Source organism: Bacillus rossius, chromosome 2 (assembly GCF_032445375.1).
Source record: "Bacillus rossius redtenbacheri isolate Brsri chromosome 2, Brsri_v3, whole genome shotgun sequence".
Classification (NCBI taxonomy): domain Eukaryota; kingdom Metazoa; phylum Arthropoda; class Insecta; order Phasmatodea; family Bacillidae; genus Bacillus; species Bacillus rossius.
Window position 1 is genome coordinate 110,080,853 of NC_086331.1, and position 23,714 is coordinate 110,104,566.

Below are 23,714 nucleotides of genomic sequence, written 5' to 3' on the forward strand. Positions count from 1 at the left end.
AAGTTGGTTGTGAGCTGAGGGGTGTTGGCAGGTGGCTCGGTAATGATGGTACCGGTACTGAGTTGTGTTATGATGATAGCAGGGTGGAAAATGTAAGCCTAGATATGGAGAATGTGGGCAGCAAGGAATGAAACAGTGGCAGTGAAGAAGGAGAAAATGGCTGATAACATAGTGTAACATTTAAGATCACTGGAGGCATCTACTGTAGATTCCCAGCGATTGAAGCGATCACTGCAATAGGGATTCCTACTACACCAATTTTTTTTGGCGATACCGGTCAGAAAATGTGTTTGTAATTTAAATATTAGAGATCAGGGAAATATACTGATGGTGGTTAAGGTTCGATTTTTGTCGAGGTGGTTTAAAGCCCAAAGGGGAAGGGGATTTCAGTATACTAAATGTACCAATATGGTGGCCATTTGTTTACGAATATATTAGCTGTGCCTTTATTGGAGGCTAAATTAGAGAAAATTTTAACTCATACATTTGTATTATGAAGATTGTTTAGAACATATATATATATACACACACATATATATAAATATAAATAAATAATGTATATATTGACGACAGTCATCGTGCCCTCCTAGGCTAGAGGCCGTGCCTGCCCATCGCCATGTACCTGAGGGGGCACGCCCTGCCCCCCCCCCCCTCCAGGCAGTGCAGTGCAGTGTTCACCATAAGGACGCACCCAGGTACGCCTTAAAGTGTCCATGTTTAAAGATCGCTCAAAGACGGACAACTATTGTATGACATCGTACGGCCGAAGGCCACCCCAAAGCCCGACCTGCACTCGCCAGTACTCGGCTCCGCTAACGGAAAGCACCCCTAGCCATGGCCCACCTGAGTCAAGTGAGCGGACCGCAGTCCAAGGTAGAGAATAGCGAACCATTTTAATTACGCATGCAACGCAATCCCCGTACCTACAAAATTCCCCACATAATAATAATCAGAAACAAACAAAAACCCCTAATTAATAGAGTGCGACGTAGGAGTGCCCGGGTCACTCAAGTGTAGCTTTCTACTAAAACAGCTGTGAGTGCAACCCTTGCGGCCTTCAGCCTAAATTCAGTAGTGAAACGTGTGACGTAATTCAAACCACCCCAAATTAGCATTATCGTTCGCCACTGGAGTAGTTTTCAAGAAACAGACAGTCTCCAGCTTGACTCTAATATTCAAACTTATTTTAGACAAACTTATTAAATGTCAATTCTAAAACATATATAGAGATTAAGTTAATCATTAAGTTTTATTGTATGAATTTAGAGCCACTTGCTTTTTATTATTAATGTAATTTTTTGCGAATAACGGAACTTTAGAAACTCTGGCGCGACAGGGAGCTCACCCCTCCCCTCGCACCAGGGCCAGACGCCAGTACAGCGCGACTCGCGGACCGGGATGGACGCACGTCCCACGGGGAGCCAGCATCTCTTTGTTTCACCGAACGTCCATCTGGTAATTATAGTCACAACCAAAACTTTTTTTTAAATACTCCCCGTGTGCGCCCGGTCCTTTTCCGGTGTAGGGCCTAACCCAGCCGCGTCAATTTAACAGCCCCACACAAAGCATTATGTGGGGCCGTGCAGTATACGGTACGGGCCGTCTCCCGCCACCCCAGAACTTTAGTTAATCGCCCAGTGCACAGGCACAGGCTACATTCAAGCTTAAACGTGTTTTTAATTTAGTAGCGAGCCGCGGTCCACACAGGTGGGCCCGCGCGTCGCAAGTTACCGATTACGAGATTAGCCGATGCTAATCGAACGCTCTCCCTCAACTGCGACTGGCGTGAGGACTTAATAAGTAAACACACGTAGAGGCACGCAGGTGTCCCTCTCAGATAACGTGTGCAGTGTAATCGTGTACGTAAAAGCACCACAGAGTGCCGTTTTATCAAGTGTAATTGTAATAATAGTGTAATCAAAACTTCTACATGTTCCGACGCCTCATTGGCAGTCATGTACCGCCGAGTAAACCTCGCGCCCAATGTAATGAACCAGTGTAAATCGTGAACAATAAAACGTCCACCCCGCACCTCCCGTGCGCGACGTGCGACCCGTAGAGCAACCAGAACAGTGTATGTAAATTAACCTAAACAACCCAACCTAATCAGGAAACAAATTCCATCACCGCCGACGGTTCTAGCGGACCACGCTGGGGCAACGAACCCACGACCATCACACGGTTAGACACCGAGCTAGCCTGGAGCCCTCCCGGAATAGAAATCTCTAAGAAAGCCAGCCACCCCGCTAGGACCTGCGCCCGACCTTGAAAACGAGACCGCGGCGGACGGCATGTATATGTGTAAATATTGCATTGTTAATAGTGTCATGTTTATTAGGGTTCTTGTGTAGCGATGTAGAGGCCGCAATTGGACCGAGGCGAGCGCGCGGTCTCGTTCGTACCGATTACCCCTCCTCCACCTCTCTTCCCTTACGCGGCACGGGGCGCGCACGGGGCAGGAGCAGGCAGTCGCCGCTTTGCAGCCACGGAGTGCGGACCTGCGTCTCCGCGCTCCGCGAGTCACAGCGTTCGCGACCACATGCGGACTTACGTTTTCGGCCAGTAACGTTCGATAGTCTTACGTATTCGTCAACTACGTATACGGTCGGGAGTTTTTTAGTAGTTTAACGTTTTCGTGGTACTACGAGAGGCGAGCATTACCGTTACTGTGGGACAGGTGCGGTCAGGGCAAAGGCGGACTTGCCGCATTAAACCAGTGAACGAACAGTTAGCGAACTTTACCTAATTTCGACCTGTTTTCCACCCTCATCAATCGAACCAAACCTTTCCTCCTCAGTTTCCGGTCCCGGCCACAGCAGGCCTGAACCCCTACCTACTTGCTGGATTAGCCAGGCAATTTACATTAATCCATATTTCAGACTTTATTCGGGGACTGGGAAGGGGCTAAGAGCCCTGGGGACGTGTATGTGTGTGTGTGTGTGTATATATATACCAGTAACATTTTGATCTAATTTTCTTCCGAACTTCTGGCTTCATATCTGATGTTTAATGCTCTATCTGTACTCTTTCTTTATTTCTTTTTATATATTTATATAAAGACTTTGGATAAAGTCAACTTTACATAGTATGATGATTATAGTTTTTACAATTATAGTAGAAAAATTGTAGACTTATTTTAAGTTAGATATTTACTTCTGAATAATATTAACTTACATAAAAAATACTTCATTTTTTTAAATCTATAAATATGTTTGGTTTTAGAAACAATTCTTAAATTGGAGTAAAATGTGTTGTGATTTTTATCTATGATTTTTTATTACACTTGTTAAAATTAAATTTAAAAAACCTTTCACATATTCATTCTTTGTTTGAAATATTTGTTCTGGTGTAAATACGTTTTGAGTTATTATCAGTATTTCAAAGTTATTCCTTATTACGTTTGTGTTAAATTGTTCTTATTCTTTTTACAATTTTAGGCGAATGAATATTACATTTTGGAACTACTTTGTGTTGGCGGGTCCAGCCATATTGGTTATTTTGTGCTAGGTTTCTGCTGTTCTATTAGGTAAAGAGGGTTGTGCCGTTTTGTATTTAGCAATGTCTGAAAGGGAAGATAACGTTTATAAAGCAAAGTTGGCGGAACAGGCTGAGCGATATGATGGTAAGTAATGTAATCCTCTTCGTAGTGAAAGTGAGTGGTTTAATGGAAGTCAATTGTCACTTTCAATGTTTGGGAAGTAGCTCACTAGCCTTCATATATTGGAAAGCATGTTCTTGTGGCATGGTATTGTCAAATTTGTTAAAACGTTTATATGATAGACAGGCTATTGTCGGTTTTGACTGCTACCTGTGATTCCCGGTTGACGAATTCGTGTAGGGATAGTGTTATTCATATTTATACATTGCTTTAGAATTTTAACCCGGATCAGTTTCGCCTACACTGAGAATTCTAGTTATTAACTAACGTGGTTACATTTTTATTTATCACGTCATTTTGGTTTTTGTCGAGTAATAATGGGAAAGCTTAACGTTTTGGAATCGTTCAATTAATCCGATATTAATAACGTTCTTCTAAAACAATAGGGTGATTCTGAAAGAGCTAATTTTCAGACCCCCTTTCCCCTCTTAATGCTTTATCATGTTTTGCTTTATATTACCGCTTTGAGTGGTTGTGATAGGTTAGCTACATTACAAAAATATAGTAATATCGTGAGAATGGTCAGGTCAGGTCAGGTTAGGTTTGGTAGGTACCTACAGTAAAATACTTCAAAATAGTTTTTGACAGTTAGATTAGGTTAGCCACAATAAAAATACTATAAAGTGATAATGGCAATAGATTATATTAAATAAGCTACATTATTAATTAGAAATTTCTAACAAACCATTTAAATTATTTTACAGTATTTTAAAACCTAACCAACCATATACATTATTTTCACAGTATCACAGATTTCTAATATAAAAACTTAACCTTACCACTTGTTAAAATGGTAAACCACTGGTAAATATTCGCCCTCTTATGCTGGAATCACAATGCCCCGACGGCACCGACACGACAGGCCCGACAAGTTCAACAGCCAATGAAATACAAGCTCGCCGTGACGTCAGCCCGACAAAATATGCACCCCGACGGCCCGCAACGAATAGGGCCTAGATTCTATTTCTAATTTCGTCGTGTCGGGCTGCCCGACAGAAAAGAAAACTGCAACTGAAAGGAAGCAGTACAGAACTAAATTTCAAAAGTATTTACCTACTTGGTAAATCTTTTTGCTGAAAAGTGAAATTTCGTTTTACGTGTGAGTGAATTGAAAAATTTGTAGCTTGCCTTAGTCTGTTTGTATAAACATAAACAGATATCATCGTGTTTATGGTTAAAGACGTTATGGTAAATATGGGTAAATATTTACTTGGGCGGTATTTCCGAAAAAAAATGTTAAAAATCCGAAAATACCTTGATTTAATGCTCTTCAACTTCCTCTTTTCATTAAAATCGGCGGAGATTAGAAATTCCAAATACTTTAGGAGATATCGAATTTTTAAATTTCTTCATATGTAGTTGAGCGGTATTTGCGAAAAAAAAAAATGTTAAAAATCCGAAAATACCTTTATTATATGCTCTTCAACTTCCTCTTTTCATTAAAAGCGGCGGAGATTAGAAATTCCAAATACTTTAGGAGATATCGAATTTTTAAATTTCAGCACAAAACCAGGGCATTCCTGTGGCGTGCGTGCACCATTGTTTCTTGTTTACGTACGAGTATCTATTTTTTTATTGGATAATGATGTCACGTGATTGTTCGTGATAGGCCAGAATTCAAATGAACTAATACGTGATTATTTAGTTCAATTATTGTTTAAAACTGTGTTTAATTACCGCCTCCAACTTAGGTGAGTTTTTAACATTTCTAATTTTAAAGTCTTATTTGTTATTTTGATATTGATGCGCAAGTAATAATTAACAAAAAAAATTACGTGAGTTGTTACTGTACATCCTTTGTTACGGGTTTGTTAGGTAAGGTCAGTTACATTATAAATAATTTAAAACTAAAGAATAATTAAAATTAATTCACATTATTTTTAAAATCACCTTAGTTTGAAAGTACTTATAATGTAACTGACCTGACCTAATTGACCATTTTAGTTTACTGTTCACCCTCTGTCCGGGTTTGTTTGGTCAGGTCAGTTACATTATAAATATTTTAAAACTAAACAGCCATTAAAATTAATTCTCAAAATAATTTTTAATGTCGGCTTAGTTTGAAAGTATTAATAATGTAACTGACCTGACCTAATCAACTATTTTATTAATTACGCATTCACGATTCACGTATTCACGAACACACGGCAAAATAACAAAAATGGCGCAGCTCAAATGGTTCCACAGGTCTTGTATTGCAAAATTAAAAAATTCGATATCTCCTAAAGTATTTGGAATTTCTTATCTCCGCCGCTTTTAATTAAAAGAGGAAGTTGAAGAGCATATGATAAAGGTATTTTCGGATTTTTAACTTTTTTTTTTCACAAATACCGCTTAACTACATATGATGAAATTTAAAAATTCGATATCTCCTAAAGTATTTGGAATTTCTTACCTCCGCCACTTTTAATGAAAAGAGGAAGTTGAAGAGCATAAAATAAAGGTATTTTCGGATTTTTAACATTTTTTTTTCGGAAATACCGCCCAAGTAAATATTTACCTAAATATGTATTGTACGGATTAGCGCCAAAAAAAATCGTACAAATATGAAATAACTTTCATTATATGCTCTTTTACGTCCTCTTTTCAGAACCGCCTGCGGAGATTAAAAATTCCAATTACTTTTGGAGATATCGCCGTTCTTATTTTGCAATACAAGCCCTATGTAATCATTAAACAGACGCCATTTTATATTTTGCAGTGTGTGCGTGAATGCCTAAATAACAGAAATTTTCCATTAGGTAAGGTTAGTTACATGATAAATACTTCAAAATAAACGGAAATTAAAAATAATATCAATTAAATTTACTTGTATAGTTTTAAGTATTTATAATGTAACTGACATGACCTAACAAAACGGGACAAAGGTAGATTAGGTCAGGTCAGCTACAGTATAAATACTTTGAAACTGAACGGACATTAAAAATAATAAAAATTAATTTTAATGGTTGTTTAGTTTTAAAGTATTTATAATGTAGCTGACCTGACCTAACAAACCGGGAAAAAGGATGAACAGTAGGAACTCACGTAATTTTCTTTTTACGTGATGTAGTCCAACTACGTCGCGGGAAAAAAAATAATAATACTTGTAAACAAGCAACAATGGTGAACGCGGGAAGCCTACGATTCACTCATCCTTCTGGACATAACCGAATACTCACGTTGGCAAGCCTTCTTTCAACAGACGAGAGGCAAACGCCCGATCGTGCATCTTTGGTTTTTTTTTTGTTTATTGTAAATAAATATGCAACTCATGAAAACTATTGGTCAATTAGGTTATGTTAGCTACATTATAAATACTTCAAAACATTGTGGATGGTTGATTTGGTTAGGATAGCTACATTAAAAATACTGTGAAATCATGTAAACGGTTTCCTAGCGCTGGATAGCTACATATTAAAATGTTATTTGCTGAGCAACCATAAAATGATTTTACAGTTTTTTTAATGTAGCTATACTTACCTAATATAACCAACCATCTACAATGTTTTAAAGTATTTTTAATTACTTCTTGCTAATTTTAAGAAAAGAAGGCTTGCCAACGTGAGTATTCGGGTATGTCCAGAAGGATGTGTGAATCGTAGGCTTCCCGCTGAACAACGCATCAGTGCACAACATGAAAATTAAAAAATTCCATATCTCCTAAAGTATTTGGAATTTCTGATCTCCGCCGGGTTTAATGAAAAGAGGACGTTAAAGAGCACAGAATAAAGGTATTTTCGGATTTTTAAAAATTTTTTTTAAAAAAATCGCCAAAAAATTAATATTAAAAAATTTGATATCTCCAAAAGTAATTGGAAATTTTTATCTCCGCAGGCGGTTCTGAAAAGAGGACGTAAGATAGCATATAATGAAAGTTATTTCATATTTGTACGAATTTTTTTGGCGCTAATCCGTACAATACATATTTACCAACGTTATTTTAGAATCCATCTTTTAACATTTCGTTTCTTTTTAATTCTTCGCACAGCTAACATCAGGAGTATTTTTCTGTCCCTCACTGACATATCTTATCTTGTTTCCTTGTAACTATAATAAACTACTTTTTATTTTACGAATAAACTTAACCTTACTTCGTATCGCAGACGACTAAATGATTTTTTGCACTTCAACTGTCAATAATAAATAAAAGAGCCTACTTTGTTTTTAGCACATTCTATAGTGCATTTTAATTGAAGTATTTAGCTTGGCACAATTTGCCGAAGGCCAAATTGAAAATCATTCGGTTATTTATTGTTGTGGTATTGTGACCCTACACTTAAATCTGTCGTGCCGAGATGCTGCACGACAGTTTGTCTTGCCTGTCGTGTCGGACCCGTCGGGGCATTGTGATTCCAGCTTTATGGTCAGTTGCACAATTCTGCTCTTTGATCTGGGATCCAATGATCTTTGACCAAGAATGATCTAACAATTTCTCTGAATGTTGTGCCAACACATTCTGGGACTAAACAATCTTGAGCTTGCATTAACCGAAGTTCATACATTTTTAATTTGCGGCAACAGGCGGCAGCATTGTTGGAAGGAATGTTGGATACATTTCTATGTGTGGGCTGGAATGTTAGGAAGTTGCTACAGTCAATTGTGTCATGACAAACTAATGGTTGATGTTTAGTCACGAGATAGCAGCTCATGTCGCTGCTTTTCATTTTTGGTAATAGTTATGTATCATATATCCAAATTAATCCTTTGATCCCAATGGCATAATCCAGTTTGCTTTGATCCTGTGGTATATGATGCTTGTTTTAATTTAGTATGTCAGAATATCCAGGACATAAAAAAAACTTTTGATATAACAATGAATTATGATCATAAATTGAATACAAAAATAGAATTCTGTAAGACCTGAGATAATTTGTTTGTAATGTGATATTTTTGTTATGTCCAGGATCTTAAACACTAAATTTAAACAACAGTTTTACAGGTTCATGCTATCAGAATCAAGGAATAAACTTGGCTACAAGATAATGTAACAATTACCTGATTTCTAGTTAAGATGGAAAATCACATACTGGTATTTAAAAGCTTTTGCAAAACAAAATAACACTGCATAGGTTTCACTAAGAAAAAAACATATTTAATACTAAAATGACGGTAAAGTTCTTATAGCGCGGCTTTTCTGTGAAGTAATAATAAAATTCCAAAAGTACTTTTTTCAAATATTAGAGTCGTTCCTGTATTTACCCTGAAAACAGCATCGTTATATTTCTTCTGGTTTCTAAGAAATCACAGTTTATAGCTTGCATTACAATAGGTACCTGTGCATTGTTTTATAGTTTAGGTTATATTAAGTAGCCTGTGCAGTGATGTGGCTGCCATAATTGTGTTTTAGCGCAGCAACTTTATTCTCTGCTCTTGATATATAAGTATGTGTATATTTTGTACTTGAATTTTCTGACACAGTGCAAGGTAAATTGAAATTTAAAAAAGAGTCCCTAGTGTGTATCCAAACCCAAGCGTCAAACTTAACTGGGATTTTTTTAGATGTATGGAGATGCGAATCACTGACTTGTTATATGGGATAGCACGTAACATGATGTACAAAAAGGAATTATTACTATTGATACACATAATGTCTAGTCCTTTTATGTGTCAGGTTACGTGTTATTGCTTGTAACAAGTCGGCGCTTAGCGCCTCTGTACTGCTAAAAAAAATCACTGTCAAGGGTTGGTGCTTGGGTTTGGATGCACAGTAGGGACTTAATGAGGGAATGCGTCACAACATCCAAGTATAAAATATACACATTCTTATGTATGGAAAACTAACGGATTGACAACACATTTAAAGCACAACATGGCAACGGCTGCTTCACTTCATAGACTGTATAATGTGGCCTATAAATGTAGTAATTTAGAAACTCTGTTTTCAGAGTAAATGCAAGAACGTCTCTAGTTTTTGATAAAAAGTATTTTCGGAATTTTATCATTACTTAATGGAAAAGCTGCGCTATGAGAATATTACTAAATTAATTGTTATGAAATAATAAAAAAATTATTAAAGCATTAAACTAAAACAAGTACTTATTTAAAACACTTAAAATATAGGTATTACTTGTGGGATGTGATTGTAATGCTCGAGAAAGTTTTTTATACTATCTGAAATTTAGTAATCATTCTCTAATTTTTACCCCTTTTACAATAATATTCTCCAAAAGTCTGTACAAATTCGGGACATGTCTGCTTGAGCTTTGGGTCCGAGATCATTTTCTTGAACTGCCACGACTGGTGGTTCATCTGAAAGTTCCTAGTGATCTTTGCTCAGTGCTCAAAACACAATAGTGCAACGGATAATGTGGTTAAACCATAATAAAATCAGTTAAGTGAAAGAAAGCATGTTGAAAGTTTTAATTTTTGATGTGTCTCGGTGTACAGTATTTGGGAGTTTAAAGAGTAACAATGGCCAGTGTCTTATAAAATGTGATTGGGGATGTCCACGGAGGAGACTGTATAGCTATTGCAGGCTAAATATTTAAGTATTATAAAAATGCAACAAAAAATTTTACATCAATATGTTTATATAAAAACTTAATCATGCTTACAATTAAAAATAAATATTGTTTTATGCAAATTGTTTGGTATTCCAGAGAGTGACAACAAATTGAACCTTTTCCAGAGAATAACCCACATGTATTACACACCATGTTGAGTAAAAGAATTTTTTGATGAAATATTTACTGTTAAATCTTAAATCATCTCAATTAGGTTGTTTGTCTGTAGGAAGTTTTTACAGACTGGATTCTGCAATTTAAGCAAAAGCAAATATAGGTACTAAATGTTATAATTAAAAAAAAAATGTTTTATGTTAATATTTTTTTAATTTATCTATTGGACTGCAAATTTTAGTTTGAAAAAGACTTAAAAAATAGTGCCATGTTCAAAATGCTATAGAGAACCAACAAAATGTTAAGTCTTTGAAGCCATGTTTGTTCCAATATAATTTTCCTGGTTAGTAAATTAAAGGTATTTTTAAAGTTGTGTTTATATATTGTTATGACTTCCAGTTTACAAAATGCATTCCAGAATAGTTTCACTACCATAAAGTTACTTTGGCACACTAATTCACCTAGGATATCCTCTGATGTTCGTGGAAGTTAATGTATACGGTATGTTATGTGTGCATGTTGCCATACGTGGGTCTGCCATCTCGGCGACTTCGGCTCGTGGTTATAGCAGTTTCTGTATGCATGCGTAATGGACTTTACACCTGTTAAATTTCTGTTGTGTAATGCGCGCTTATTTCATTGCATTTATGATGTATACTAAAATTTCGCCCACAATGCACCCAAAACGTGGACCATTATAATTTCGATTTAGGGGGAAACATCACAGCTTCAGCGATGAGGCATTTACATGTGATGTGGTCGGTACTTTTGTTGTTCAGCTAGCCCTGAGAAATCAATACCACCATCTTGTTGAACATAATTAAAGTTAGGTTTTAAAATGGGGTATAAATTCTCCTTTAAATCTCCCTAAAATGAAAACTTTTTTATTTAATATGCTCTACATTATTTTAAAGAATTCTACGTTAAATTTTGTGTCCCAGTTTTGTATCATAAGTTTATTTGCAACATGAAAACGCATGAATTTTCTCATTACCGAGGTTAGATGTTTACACATCACTGATGAGTATTGAGAGACTGATATTTTCTCCCTCAGAAATGTGGCTCTCCTTCATAATTACCCAATTTAAATGTTGCCAACTTAACTTACCCAACAATTTAAATTAGTTTACTGTATTTTAAATGATGCTGACCTACGGTACTAATTTTTTACACAGTTTATTAGTAGGCAGGGTTGAAAAAAACTAGTTTTTTTTTATTTAAACCAGCTTTTTTATTACGTTAGTTTGGTTCTCAGCATGTTCAAATGAAAGCCGTACATCATCCAGCTTTTCGCCACTCATGTTGAACCAGAAAAGTTATAACATCAAATTACTGAAGTCCAGCAAATCTGCACATCTGACTGGGACTTAACTACTACAAAAATTGTATTTCCCCACAGGAAGAGTATTCTCCATAGAATGAGTGTTTCTCACAGAATAGGGAGTCACAGTACAGTCAGGGATTTTCCATAGAATAGGAATTTTTGTTATTAATAAATGTATTTAATTATTTTTTCTCGCTGTATATGATTCACAATTAATTTAATTTTACAGGAGTATTTAGCTTGGTATAATCTACAACTTATTCAGATAATTTAAATGATAAAATTTTGATTAGTATATAAGTTGTTTCTGTAAATCACAAAAAAATTAATGAGCAAACTTTTGTTGTGAGTAGAGTGGAATAGGACCTTTTATTAAAAATACAATTTAGATATTCTATTCAAAAATACATTTGGTTTTTTTATAAAAAATACAATTTGGTTTAAACTGTTGTTTAAACCATTGTGGTTTAAACCAGCCACCTCTGACAGTAGATATATTAAAATAATGTTCATTGACTAACCAACCATACATATGGTATTCTAGTATTTTATATTTTGCTGACATAACTTTACCAATATTCATTTTAGTTGCGATCACCTAGACATGCGACAACCTATCCTCCCATGAAAACATAATTTATCATGAAAATTTAAATTCTTCAACAACAGTTTTAGGTAGGTATTATTTATGTAACTCACTTCGCCAAACAAAAATACATAACTGACAAAATAAAATACTATCAAAAATAACAACTTACTATGCAAAGAAACTCATTTGAACCCATGCACTATCAATTATTAGCATTCCATGTGGAGATAAACATTCATTAACAAAAAAAATTGTTTCATAATTTTTAGATGAGATCTTAAAATAAATTTGCAATATTACACAAATTCACAAAGCAAATGATGTGTGTAAAATCATAATAAAATATATTGTAGTAAACCACAAAGTCTTGTAAACATGGGAAGACAAAAAGTATTTAAAAATGGTTACAACAATCGGCAATACACTTAAGGATTGCATTCAAATTGATAAGTGTTTGCTTAATTTCATTCAAAAGCCTAAAATATTGTACATTATAATATGTAACATTATTAACACTTGATTAATACTTAAGAATAAACACACTATTTTCATTATTTATTTCAGTCATATCATTAACCATTCCCAACCAGTTGAAAACTATTGACAACAAATGTTTTGTTCCCAGGACACATGCCATGTGTACAGCATGGCATTAATTGCATACATATAAACACACTACTCTGATGAGGTGTCTTGTATTCTGGAGAGCCTGGGAAAGTCAGGAATTTGTTTGAAATTTTGGAAAGGTCGTGGAAATCACCCAGTGTTCACAATTTGACTGTGAATACATCTTTTAAATGTGTTTTGTGCAGTCATACACTATAAAATGGTGTTTGCAAGTATTCTTTTGAATATAAATCAAAACAAAGATAGTGGAGATAGAACTAGGCCATCTGTGTGGATGGTGAAGGCTGGATTTTCTTAATTTATTTCTGAAAATTGCAAAATATGTAAATTACTTACGAAAACATATTCAAGGAAATTTAAATTTTTGGTCAGAAGTATTACTGCAGATTTGTTTGGACATCCTGCCTAGATTAAAATTTTTCTCTGGTGATAAACTTCTCGTAATATCTCAACGTCCCCTCAACCGAATGATCAGGTTTAATTAAAAGTACTAAAAAACACTGTTTTATAGAATTTTTTTTGGTTGCTTATTCTTATATTAAAAAAACATTGAGGTGGTAATTCAGCTACAGTTCTTTAAACACCAGGAAGTGTTTTTGGTTATAAAAATATTGTTTTATTTATCCTAAAAAAAAGACTTAATTCCTAGTACCTCTATTCAAATAACTTACTCAATTAGATCTTCAAGCTTCATATTTTCATAATAATTATGAATTGTCAATAGTGTTTGATGTTACTGTGAGCTGGAAGGTTTTGTTATGAGAAGGATACTCTCACTTTCCCAACCCATTCTTTCTCATCTTATTACCTCTCATTTTCTCCAATGACCCAAATGTTAGTGGGATGCAAAACCTGTCATTGGCTCTGAAAATAGACTATTTAAATGTTGCTTTTATGCACAAACACATTTGCACTTTCAACAATATTTTTCAATATGATCTGAAATGCTGAAATGTACCTCTACCTAAGCTCGATCTTGACCTCAATTGTTTTCGGAAAGTATTCAGATGAAACGTGACCTTGAATTTATATTGGGTCAAACCATCAGATAAAATGATTAAGTTGAATTTATTATTTAATTTGTTAGGAGTAATCGGTGTTAAAACCCAATCATGATTTGGCATAAAATCAAATAAATATTGCTAATTAATTAGAAAAACATTCATATATAATTACTTGTGTATGCATAGATTTCAAATGCATTACTTACTCACCATACAGTAATATCAAAACAATTCTGTTTCAACAATTTTTTTCATTCTTTAAGTTATGTTATTTAATTCAAATTATACAAATTAATATTTCCCAAAGTTAAAATTTGTAACAGTTTTGATGTAAATTTATTTAGTTAACTATTTAATTAGTGCTTCCCAGGACTTCTGTTAATTGAAAGAATAGATACACAATCATTAAACTATGAAAAGAAGTTTCAAACCAACGTTTTGGTTAGTCACACAACAAAATGGTTTTAATGTGTGCAAAAAATAAATATTAACATAAAGATGCTCAGTATGCCATATGCAGTTTACATAAAATAACTCTGTGGCTCTCACGATTTCCTTTAAATAGCCTCAGTTGTGAAGTCCTTCTAAATGTGCACATTTAAAACTCAAAACGTAATGGTGGGTTCTCGTTGAGTTGCTTTTCTTTTAGGTAGTCCTACTTCATGCTGGATATAATTCCTCTGAACTCGTCGAACCAAGGAATAGGGGACTAAGTGCAATTTATCCTTAAATAAAGTTGCCCTCGGATAAATATAATATTGTCAGCTAAGTCTTTACACTATTTTCCTGGAAGTCTTCTGCTCCAATTAAATGTTTGTCAGAAAATACTGTCTCACATTCCAGGGGTTGGCCTGGCCAGGCAACCTAGAATAGTAATAATTCCAAGAACACTTGCTAATTTTTATTACTGTTTTCTTAAAATAATTTTTTTTTAAGTGAAACTTCTTTGCTGATGGGGCTACATTTTCGAGTAGGCCTATTACAAAAATTCCTATTGCATCAGGGGAATAGCTAGGTACATAGTGGGGGAACTGGTGGAGGAGAGTTCAACGTCACTCCAACGCATGCACTAGTGGTTGAATGGGAAGACTGCAAAAGGGGGGATAGGTTAGTTGTAACGGCCGCAACGGAAGACAGCAGGGGAGGTAGGAATGACGCAGCAGAGATGCTATGAAATTCTTGTAACGCTGCTTGTGTTTGTCTAATCCTCAGTTTTCGTAATGGCTAATGATCGACGCTACCATATTTCTTTTATTTAAAGTATCTAGAATTTATTTATTCATGAGGAAAAGAGTTAATTGATTTGTGCAATTAACTTTAAAAGTTTCATTCATTTTAATTTGAATAGGGTTTATAAATGAATCGGTCATTTGAGAAACGTCATGAGTCCATTTTTATGGAAAATGAGTTATGGCAAACAAAGTAAACAGAATGCGAAGGCCGATCATTTCAACAAGAAACGGCATGAGTCCAGGATATATCCTCGGTGCTAGGCGCAGTAGAATTTTTTAGTGAATTGAGAAACGTCACGAGTCCTGGACTTGTGACATTTCTCTTCTGAACGACAAGTCCTTGACTTGTGACGTATCTCCTCTGAAAACCAATAGATTGCCACTGGCCATCCACCCCAATCTTGCCTGAGCATTAACTCGGAAAATACAGCAATGATGAAAACATCCATTACACACTCTACACCATTCCCCCTAAAAATATTCGAATTCATCCATTATGCCCAGAATATACATATTTGGACCCAGTCAAAAATCCAATCCACATCAAGAAGCTTGAAGATATCACAAAACTCATCAAATACATCCCTAATGAACATTCAGGTTTTTATCAAGAAATTTTGGAATGGCCAACAGCAACAGGAGCAACAGACGATGCGTGAAATGATAAATTTACAAGCTAAAAAAAGAGAACTAAAAATGACTCCGTATGTATTTCAAAAGTAAAACATTGAAACGTATTTTTCATGTTAAAATAATGTCAGTATAGTAATACAAGGTTTTTTACATCTTAAAATGATGTCTGTATAATAATACAAGACCTTTTTTGTGTTTATGTTATTAAAGTTAGTATTTTCAGGGCGTAATGTCATCCAAAACAATATTTCAGCTTCATAATTAGATATTCATTTGAGAAACGTCATCAGTCCATTAACTTTATTTATTCTTAAATAAATATATATTACCTTTTTTAGGGAAGTTACGGTATTAAAACACAGATAATATGTTTATTCAACTTAAAAAGTAAGCTGTATATTTTTAATTTAAGTATTTAAGAAACTAGAAGGTTTTTATTGATTATCTCAATACTAGTTTTTTGGACTCATGACGTTTCTCAAATGACCGATTCAAATGTAAAAAGGACATACAGACTTAAGTTAGCTTTATAAGTGCAATTTACTATTGGTATGTGAACACTGTGATTTGAAATGTCAAAAGGACTCACAGACTTGTGAGATAGACTTCTATATGTGTAAAATATGTTTGTTTGGAGTGTTTTATTGGTCTTTCATTTTATTCAGCTGGACATAGTGATTTAACATCATGTCTAAAAATAATAAAAAGGCAGAAGCATATAAGACACAGACACCTGGGGTTGAATTTCTATTCAAAGTCCAAAAAAGAAGAAAAAAAAAATATAGTTTGATCTATGGCCTGGCCCCAACTAGCAGGTGGGAAACTATCCCATCATATGTTCATATCACTTTTTGTGAGTTGCAACGACGCAACGAGTGACAACTGGTTGGACGACACAGAGAGAGAAGGCACCCCCTTGGCCCAACCGACTAGTCAGAATGCATGTTACTATGTACGGCAATAGGTCATACCCTCAAAGGAACTATTGAATCAAGGTCATCTTCCGAAGGTTAACAAAAACAGAAATTTTTCCATGAGTTTCTATAGCTCCACATCACACCAGGACATATATCACCCTAATTGGCTGCTGAAAATGTGTCCAGGAAACATCTACTACATATGCTTTCACCACTCCTGCACCTTCATGTGCCTATGCACTGGGTTTTCCTGATAACTACATCTCTCAGGGTGTCGCACCACTGTTTTTCATTCTTTCTGAGACCCTCATGTTAAAGAACTTATAGTATGGAAGACACAGAATATTGCATTTCACTATGAAAAAACGTGATTAATTAACAGGTTAATTAAAATGATTAAACTGGAAGCTTAAAAAATTTTTATCCCACAAATAATACCCTCACCTAGAATACAAAAAACTAACTTAACCTTTTTTTTATGAACTTGCTAAAAATAGAATACCGCAATATAATCAAAGAAATTATGCTACATTTCTACAAAGATGCATAAGTTAAGGTCTGCAATGTTACAGCTGGATTTTACACTCACAACTAGTGTCTAGTTTTTCTTCTGATAACCATAGAATATTAAATCAACCAGTTGATTGCACTATTATAATAGTTAAATATTTTTAGTTTTGAAAACTATCAGACTTTCATAAACATTACAAAATATTGGATGTAATAATGCATCTGATTACTTGAGAGTCTGAAAAGGTTCCAAACTTCACATCCTTAGTTAATTGTTTTATGATATTGGGTTGAAGCCACAGAATTTTTTCTTGTTTACTATGATGGAATGTAATGAAATATAGCAATGTCTTCAACTATTATCAGGTTTATGATTGAAAAAGAAAATTTTATTATTAACTCATCTGGAAGTCTGACTGACTCAGTGTAACTAACACAAGCTTGAATTGAGGGAATCACTATGAATCACTGCTAACCTAACATAGCATTAATGAGTGGATCACATGCAGGCCAACTTGGTAATTTGGTTGTTTAGCAGCTCTATTGAAAGGAGGTGATCCACCAATGATTTAGTATTTTTTAGCACCTACAATAATTAGTACTTTATTTATTTGTGGCATTTTGGAGATATTACATATTTACCTGAAATTTGTAATTGGTATGCCTACAATATGATTTGTAGGATTTTAAATGTGCCAGACTTAAAACACTTTGAGAACCACTGGTCTAGAATCTTTGTTGAAACATGAATTCTGCGAGGTACCCAACGTAATAAGAAATTGGCCGAGCATTCATACACTCCCAGAAACACCGGCTATGCTTAAATCTGAAAACACACCGGTACAAAAATGAAATGACAAATCTTCCCTGAACAACCATACATTTTTGTTCACAGATTACTTGCATAGCAATCACCTCACTAAATGGTAGGAAAAAAAGAATTTAATTGAAAGATTCTTACCTCCATTCTGAACTATTTGCCACTATCTGTGTTACTCAAAATACTTCTTAAAATACAAACAACACAAATCTGCAATAATACCAAACTTTTAACAATGTTGAACTAATTTAAATGCAATAAACCTAACATCACCTGTCTTTATAGTTTGTCATGTACACATCTGAAAAGTAACATATAAAACCATTTCCATAATTAATAAAATACCACACTTGATAACTATTATGAAAACAACACACAATACTCATATAGTTAACATGGTGCTAAAGCCAGCCCCACACAACACTCGTGGCTTTTTTTCTGTTAGTGCTCTTGCTTCTGTGTTGGTAACATTTCAGCACCTTTCCAAGGTGTCTGGCTTTGGGTATAACAATTTGAATATCAGAAGTCTCAGCTAAAACTGTGTTAGAACATGTTCTATTTTTCTGCTATACCCACGAGCTGTAGTGGAGATGGTGGGCACACGTGTAGCAACATAATTCCATATGTATTCACTTTCGTGAACATTAGGGGACGTACCAAATGAATCGGTGTGACAAATAAAACTATTATGATGATGAAACTACCCTGGAGTACATTGGGTATAATTTAATAGTCATTTTAAAATATGAAAGAAAACTGGCATTACTATCTTGATAATACACAGTCTCCACTACAAAAACCCTGAGGGTGGTAGCGCTACAGTGAAGCGAGCTGTTTCGTAACTACAGCAGATGTTCTTCATGTGGTTCAAATATCATCAATTGAAAAATCGCTTTATGTTTTATAACAGATCATTGAAAGTGTGCTTTAAGGAAGGATGTATTGATTTTTATATTATCTTATTGTTATAATAACTATAAAACATAGCTCAGTCCATTGGTTGAGTTATTTCATAATATGTAGGCTTTTAGCTTTTATTTTTACTTGTAATAAAAATTAAATATATGTTTACATGTGACTTAATAAAAAAAAGATAATTCTTGAACCAAAACAACTACGGTTATTAAGAAATGAATGACCATAAATTATTGATGAATAAAGAAATGAATATTTCTTAGGAACTGCACACTAATGACGTAGCCTAAATGGAGATGGTGTACTTTCACTTTGAAGCTTACAATGATTGTATAAACAAAGAGCATAACTCTGTCAGAGGAAACTTCAACCTACTGAGGATTTAAACAATGATATTGAACTGAGTGTTACACATTATAAGGCAGTACATTATTTAGCTCCTTATGATAGGAGCACCAGATAAGCAGTGAATGTTTCTACCTAGAAAAAAAAGATGAATTTAGGAAGCACACTATATATATTTATTCATATATAAATTTTTTAACAACTCTGTAACCCATCATTCACAAAGATGATGACAATAATTTATATTCCCACTATAAATTGAACAAGGCTTGGTTTAACAATTTAGCATGCAGGCTAGCTCTTAATGTACGCACTATCAGTAAATTACAGTTACAAGTTAAGTAAAATACAAACATGATATATAATTAATCTGAACGTGAGGCTATCACAAAGTGTTGACAAGATCTTATTGGGAGTGCCGCAGAGAAACCAAACAGGAAGACGATCATGGACAAATTCTTGAAATACATAAATGCAAAAAAAATACTTAAATGAAGCAGAATTTGGAACGTAGCGAAAGAAAGAGAATTTAGGAAAAAAGGAGAACACAAACATAATTTAATCTACATGCCACTTAAAGACAACTAACACGTAAACTCACCAAGTACTCACTTGTCCATGATCGTCTCCACAGCACTCCGGGTAGCTTACTGTCAGCCTCAAAAACTAAACGCACAAGAATGAGCCGAGTTAAAAACAGAGTATATAAGGTGTAAAGTAGAAATACATCCGCAGAAGGAAAATAGTTCCTGAAGGGGAGCATGCGCACGCACTACCAGATAGAATCAAGGAGTTTGGAGGCACAAAAGAGGAGGGGAGGGAGAAAGGAGGGGAAGGGAATTGACACTCACTACCTAAGAATCAACCCGACGTGAACAGAAATAAAAACGTATCTCATGCAGTATACTGCAACTTAAGGTAAGTTTATAATGGGAACTTTATACTGTCGTAAACTGTGCCAGTTTCTTTATCATGCTTGGTAAAAAAAAAAAATGTTATTTAAAATTTCTCAAAGTAGTCAGTTACCGTAGAACAGTAAAATACAGAAAAATGATAACGCTGGATGACACAACAGCAAGGAAGAACACAGTGATGAAATCCAGTGAACAAACTGTCTGTGCTTGATGATGGGAGCAGACATCAGCTCCAGAATCTTGCCACTGTTTTGGCTTTGAACTCCTACTGTGTTCATCCATGTTATTGTCGCAAAAATTATTATAATTGCATTAAAAATTCAATTGCAATTAAAATAACTTCCTGTCAGTATTTACTTGTTTTTAACTATCTGAACAACAAAATTTTCCTTGACTTCAAAGCTTTTCACAAGTTTCAAGTTTTCCAGGTTCCAGTGGGAATGAAAGACTTAGTTTTGCAAGAATTTATCAATTTTATAGTAATATTAATCCAACCAAACTTATACTGTAGTTATGATTACCTAGACATGCAAACACCAGCCCCCTGAAAAACCCAGCCTTCTTGAAAAAGCTCTACTACAAAAACACACACTTAATGGAAAACACACATCACCAATGGCAATGTAAAATTACAAATGCACAAAAAAAATAAAGTCACTAAATTAGTCAACATGTATGTATGATGCAGAGTGTGCAGTTGTCAAAGTTGTAACAGAAAGGTTTATTTTTTGCAGTTGAGAACTACATTGCCACCTAGTGAATGTAAAAAGAATTGTCTGGTTGCCTTCAGTTCATCACTCAATTAAATCATATTGTATAATGATTTCTAAGCAATCTAATGGCAGGATTCCAAACTAAATTGTACAAAAAACCTTTCTGAGTAAGATGGAAAATGTAATATTACAAGGAAAGTATTTTTATTACATGGATGTGGTAGTAGTATATGTATTGCATTTTTCTAAAAAAAAATTGTGAGATTTAAATTTATGTCCATAGCACTCAAAAGTGTTAATTTATTTCTAAAAATTATTACTTTTTATTTTTACAGCAGAAAGTGTTAATTTCTTAAACTCCTATCAGAAGTGTAATAAATATTTTAAACAATGCTAATTTTGCAAAGATCATTAAGTGAAAAAAAAATTTTTTTTTATACATGACTAAAAACTGAGAAAATTAATTTGACAAATGAAATGGCATCAGCAGGTCACTGATACATCTGGTCTATGGACCAACATATCCCAATAGCAAACTGAATAAGAAGAGAGGAACAAGACTCTGTATGTTGAAACAGGCATTCCTGTTGCGAGCAGATGCAGTAATTTACTGTTGACATTTGTCAACACAAATACACAGAACTTTATACACATCTTTTTGAATGACATAAAATTTATATAATATGCAAATAATATTTGATCTTTTGTAGTTTCTTAGATTAAAAATATATGCTTTATTATTCTGCTATCAATTTACTACAGTAAATCCTCTAATACAATCAGATTCTATTCCTTGACCTGTCAACTTTATAGAAAACTAAGTAGTTGAAATCATATTTTGTCATAAGAATGTTAAATCCAAAAATCCCAGAAAAGTATGTTATATTTTGCAACCTGCATATTATGCAAAATAATTTGGTCATAAGTTGTACCAAATTATGAAATAATGAAGAAATCATACATTAAATAGTTTTTCATTGTGCTTGATTATTTTGCAAAAAAAAAGTTTTATAATTCTCTTTGGGTTCTAAAAATCTAGATAATATAGGGAGGATGAACGCAGAAGTGTGGTGAAAATAATTAAAAACAAAAAAATTTATAAATGCAAAAATTATTAAAAATTGCAGTGATTATAATAATTTTCAATCAGTATTTACTTTTGACTTTACCAGACCACACAATTTTCCATGACTTCGAAATACTTTAAAACAAAATAGTTGTCCTAAATCTAGTAAGAATAAAAAAAACTATTTTGCAAGAATTCATATATGTAAAAAAATCACATTATTATTGTCACTGACCTAACTCAACCAACCTTCCACCTTCGAGACATGCAAAAACCAATTATCCTGTTGTATATGGGAGAGGGAAACATAAAAATGCATTTTTCTGAGGATTCAAATATTTTAACTATTTTACATATTTTTAGTTTAATTTACCTAAAAATGTCACTTTAATTATGATCTATGTATACAACACCGAGCCTCTCAAAAAAACAAACACTATAGAAAACGTACACTTTGCAGATTATTTACACAATGACTGCAGTGTTAATAACATTAAAGTACACAAATAATAAAATAAAATTATGTTTTTCTTTAGAATCACTTTGAGTGCCTAGCATGGCTCATACACACATTAACATTAATAGAAAAAGTATATGATGCACATTGTTTGTGATGAATTGTTGAAATAGTTCTATATTACACATTTTCACATAGTAAATCTATATATAAAATACTTTAAAATGCACTATTACTAATTTTTGGCAATGAAATGATTATTTGTACTATTGCCACCCAATTGTTTCATCTTCCAAAGAGGTAAATGACAATCATGTAAAACTAATTTATGTACGGCAATTTGGCAGAAATGATAAATTAACATAAAGAAAGAACTGACACTAAAATTGTTCACAGGTAGAACACTTTTTTGAGGATAGTGCTTTCATGTAAAATAAGATTGTAATAATTGTAGATACTGAAAAAAATTATATTGTGGGTTAGTTCACCTTATTTCGAGTGAGTCGCTTCCATTAGTAATTATAAAAATTAAAAGCCTTAGGAACTTACAAATTTGGTACTGCTGTATGCATGAGATATGTAAACAAAACATGTCTTATCCATTTTGTCTCTTTTGGTTGCATATTCTCTGCTTGCAAATTATTGATTTTTCAGTAGAACTCGGTTTTCTGTAAACACTTGCTTATAATAAGATTGGAGTCAGACTGGGTTCTGGCATGATTCAGTCCATGTGCATGCCTAGGTAGTACTCTCCCCAATTTAAACCATGTTCAGTTTTTCTCTCCCTTATTTTTTACTCACTTCCCAACCAATACCAGTGGTGAGTTGCTTGTCTTCAAATGTATGCCATCCATGCCCCTTGAATTTTATACTTAATATATTTGAGCTGCAATGTAATACTTATTAGTAATTTTAAGTTTCAATATATGTTTATTGTACTGTAATGTGCTGGTGGTGATTGTTGTAGAAATGGTGGAAGCAATGAAGAAAGTGGCCTCTCTGGATGTAGAGCTCACGGTGGAAGAAAGAAACTTGCTGTCTGTGGCTTACAAGAATGTTATTGGAGCACGGCGGGCAAGCTGGAGGATAATTAGCTCCATTGAACAAAAAGAAGAGAATAAGGGAGCGGATGACAAACTTGAGATGATTCGTACATATCGTTCACAGGTTTGATGTTTTTGATTTGGCACCTCTTCTTAGTGCTTGTTCAGGTTTAGACAAACATTGGTTTTGTATTGGATTCTGATACGAACGTGGATATGAGCTAGTCTTGTAGGTAGTTTTAACTCTGTAATCCACAAGTCAGAGTAATTTAAAAATGTTTACAGCGATGTCATTGTGCCCTCTTTATTACTCGTTAATATAATTTGCTAGTGGTTTATGTGACTATG

The 23,714-nt window shown here is 34.1% G+C and overlaps 1 protein-coding gene across 1 annotated transcript in view; it reads left to right on the forward strand.

The window, feature by feature from the left end:
- Positions 1-3,450: 3,450 nt before the first annotated feature.
- Positions 3,451-23,714, forward strand: part of LOC134529604 (14-3-3 protein epsilon) — a 37,919-nt gene continuing 17,655 nt past the window's right edge. Inside the window, exons 1-2 of the mRNA XM_063363882.1 lie at positions 3,451-3,622; positions 23,291-23,490. Of these exons, the coding sequence (XP_063219952.1) occupies positions 3,559-3,622; positions 23,291-23,490 (264 nt within the window). The 5' untranslated portion in view covers positions 3,451-3,558. The remainder of the gene's footprint in view (positions 3,623-23,290; positions 23,491-23,714) is intronic.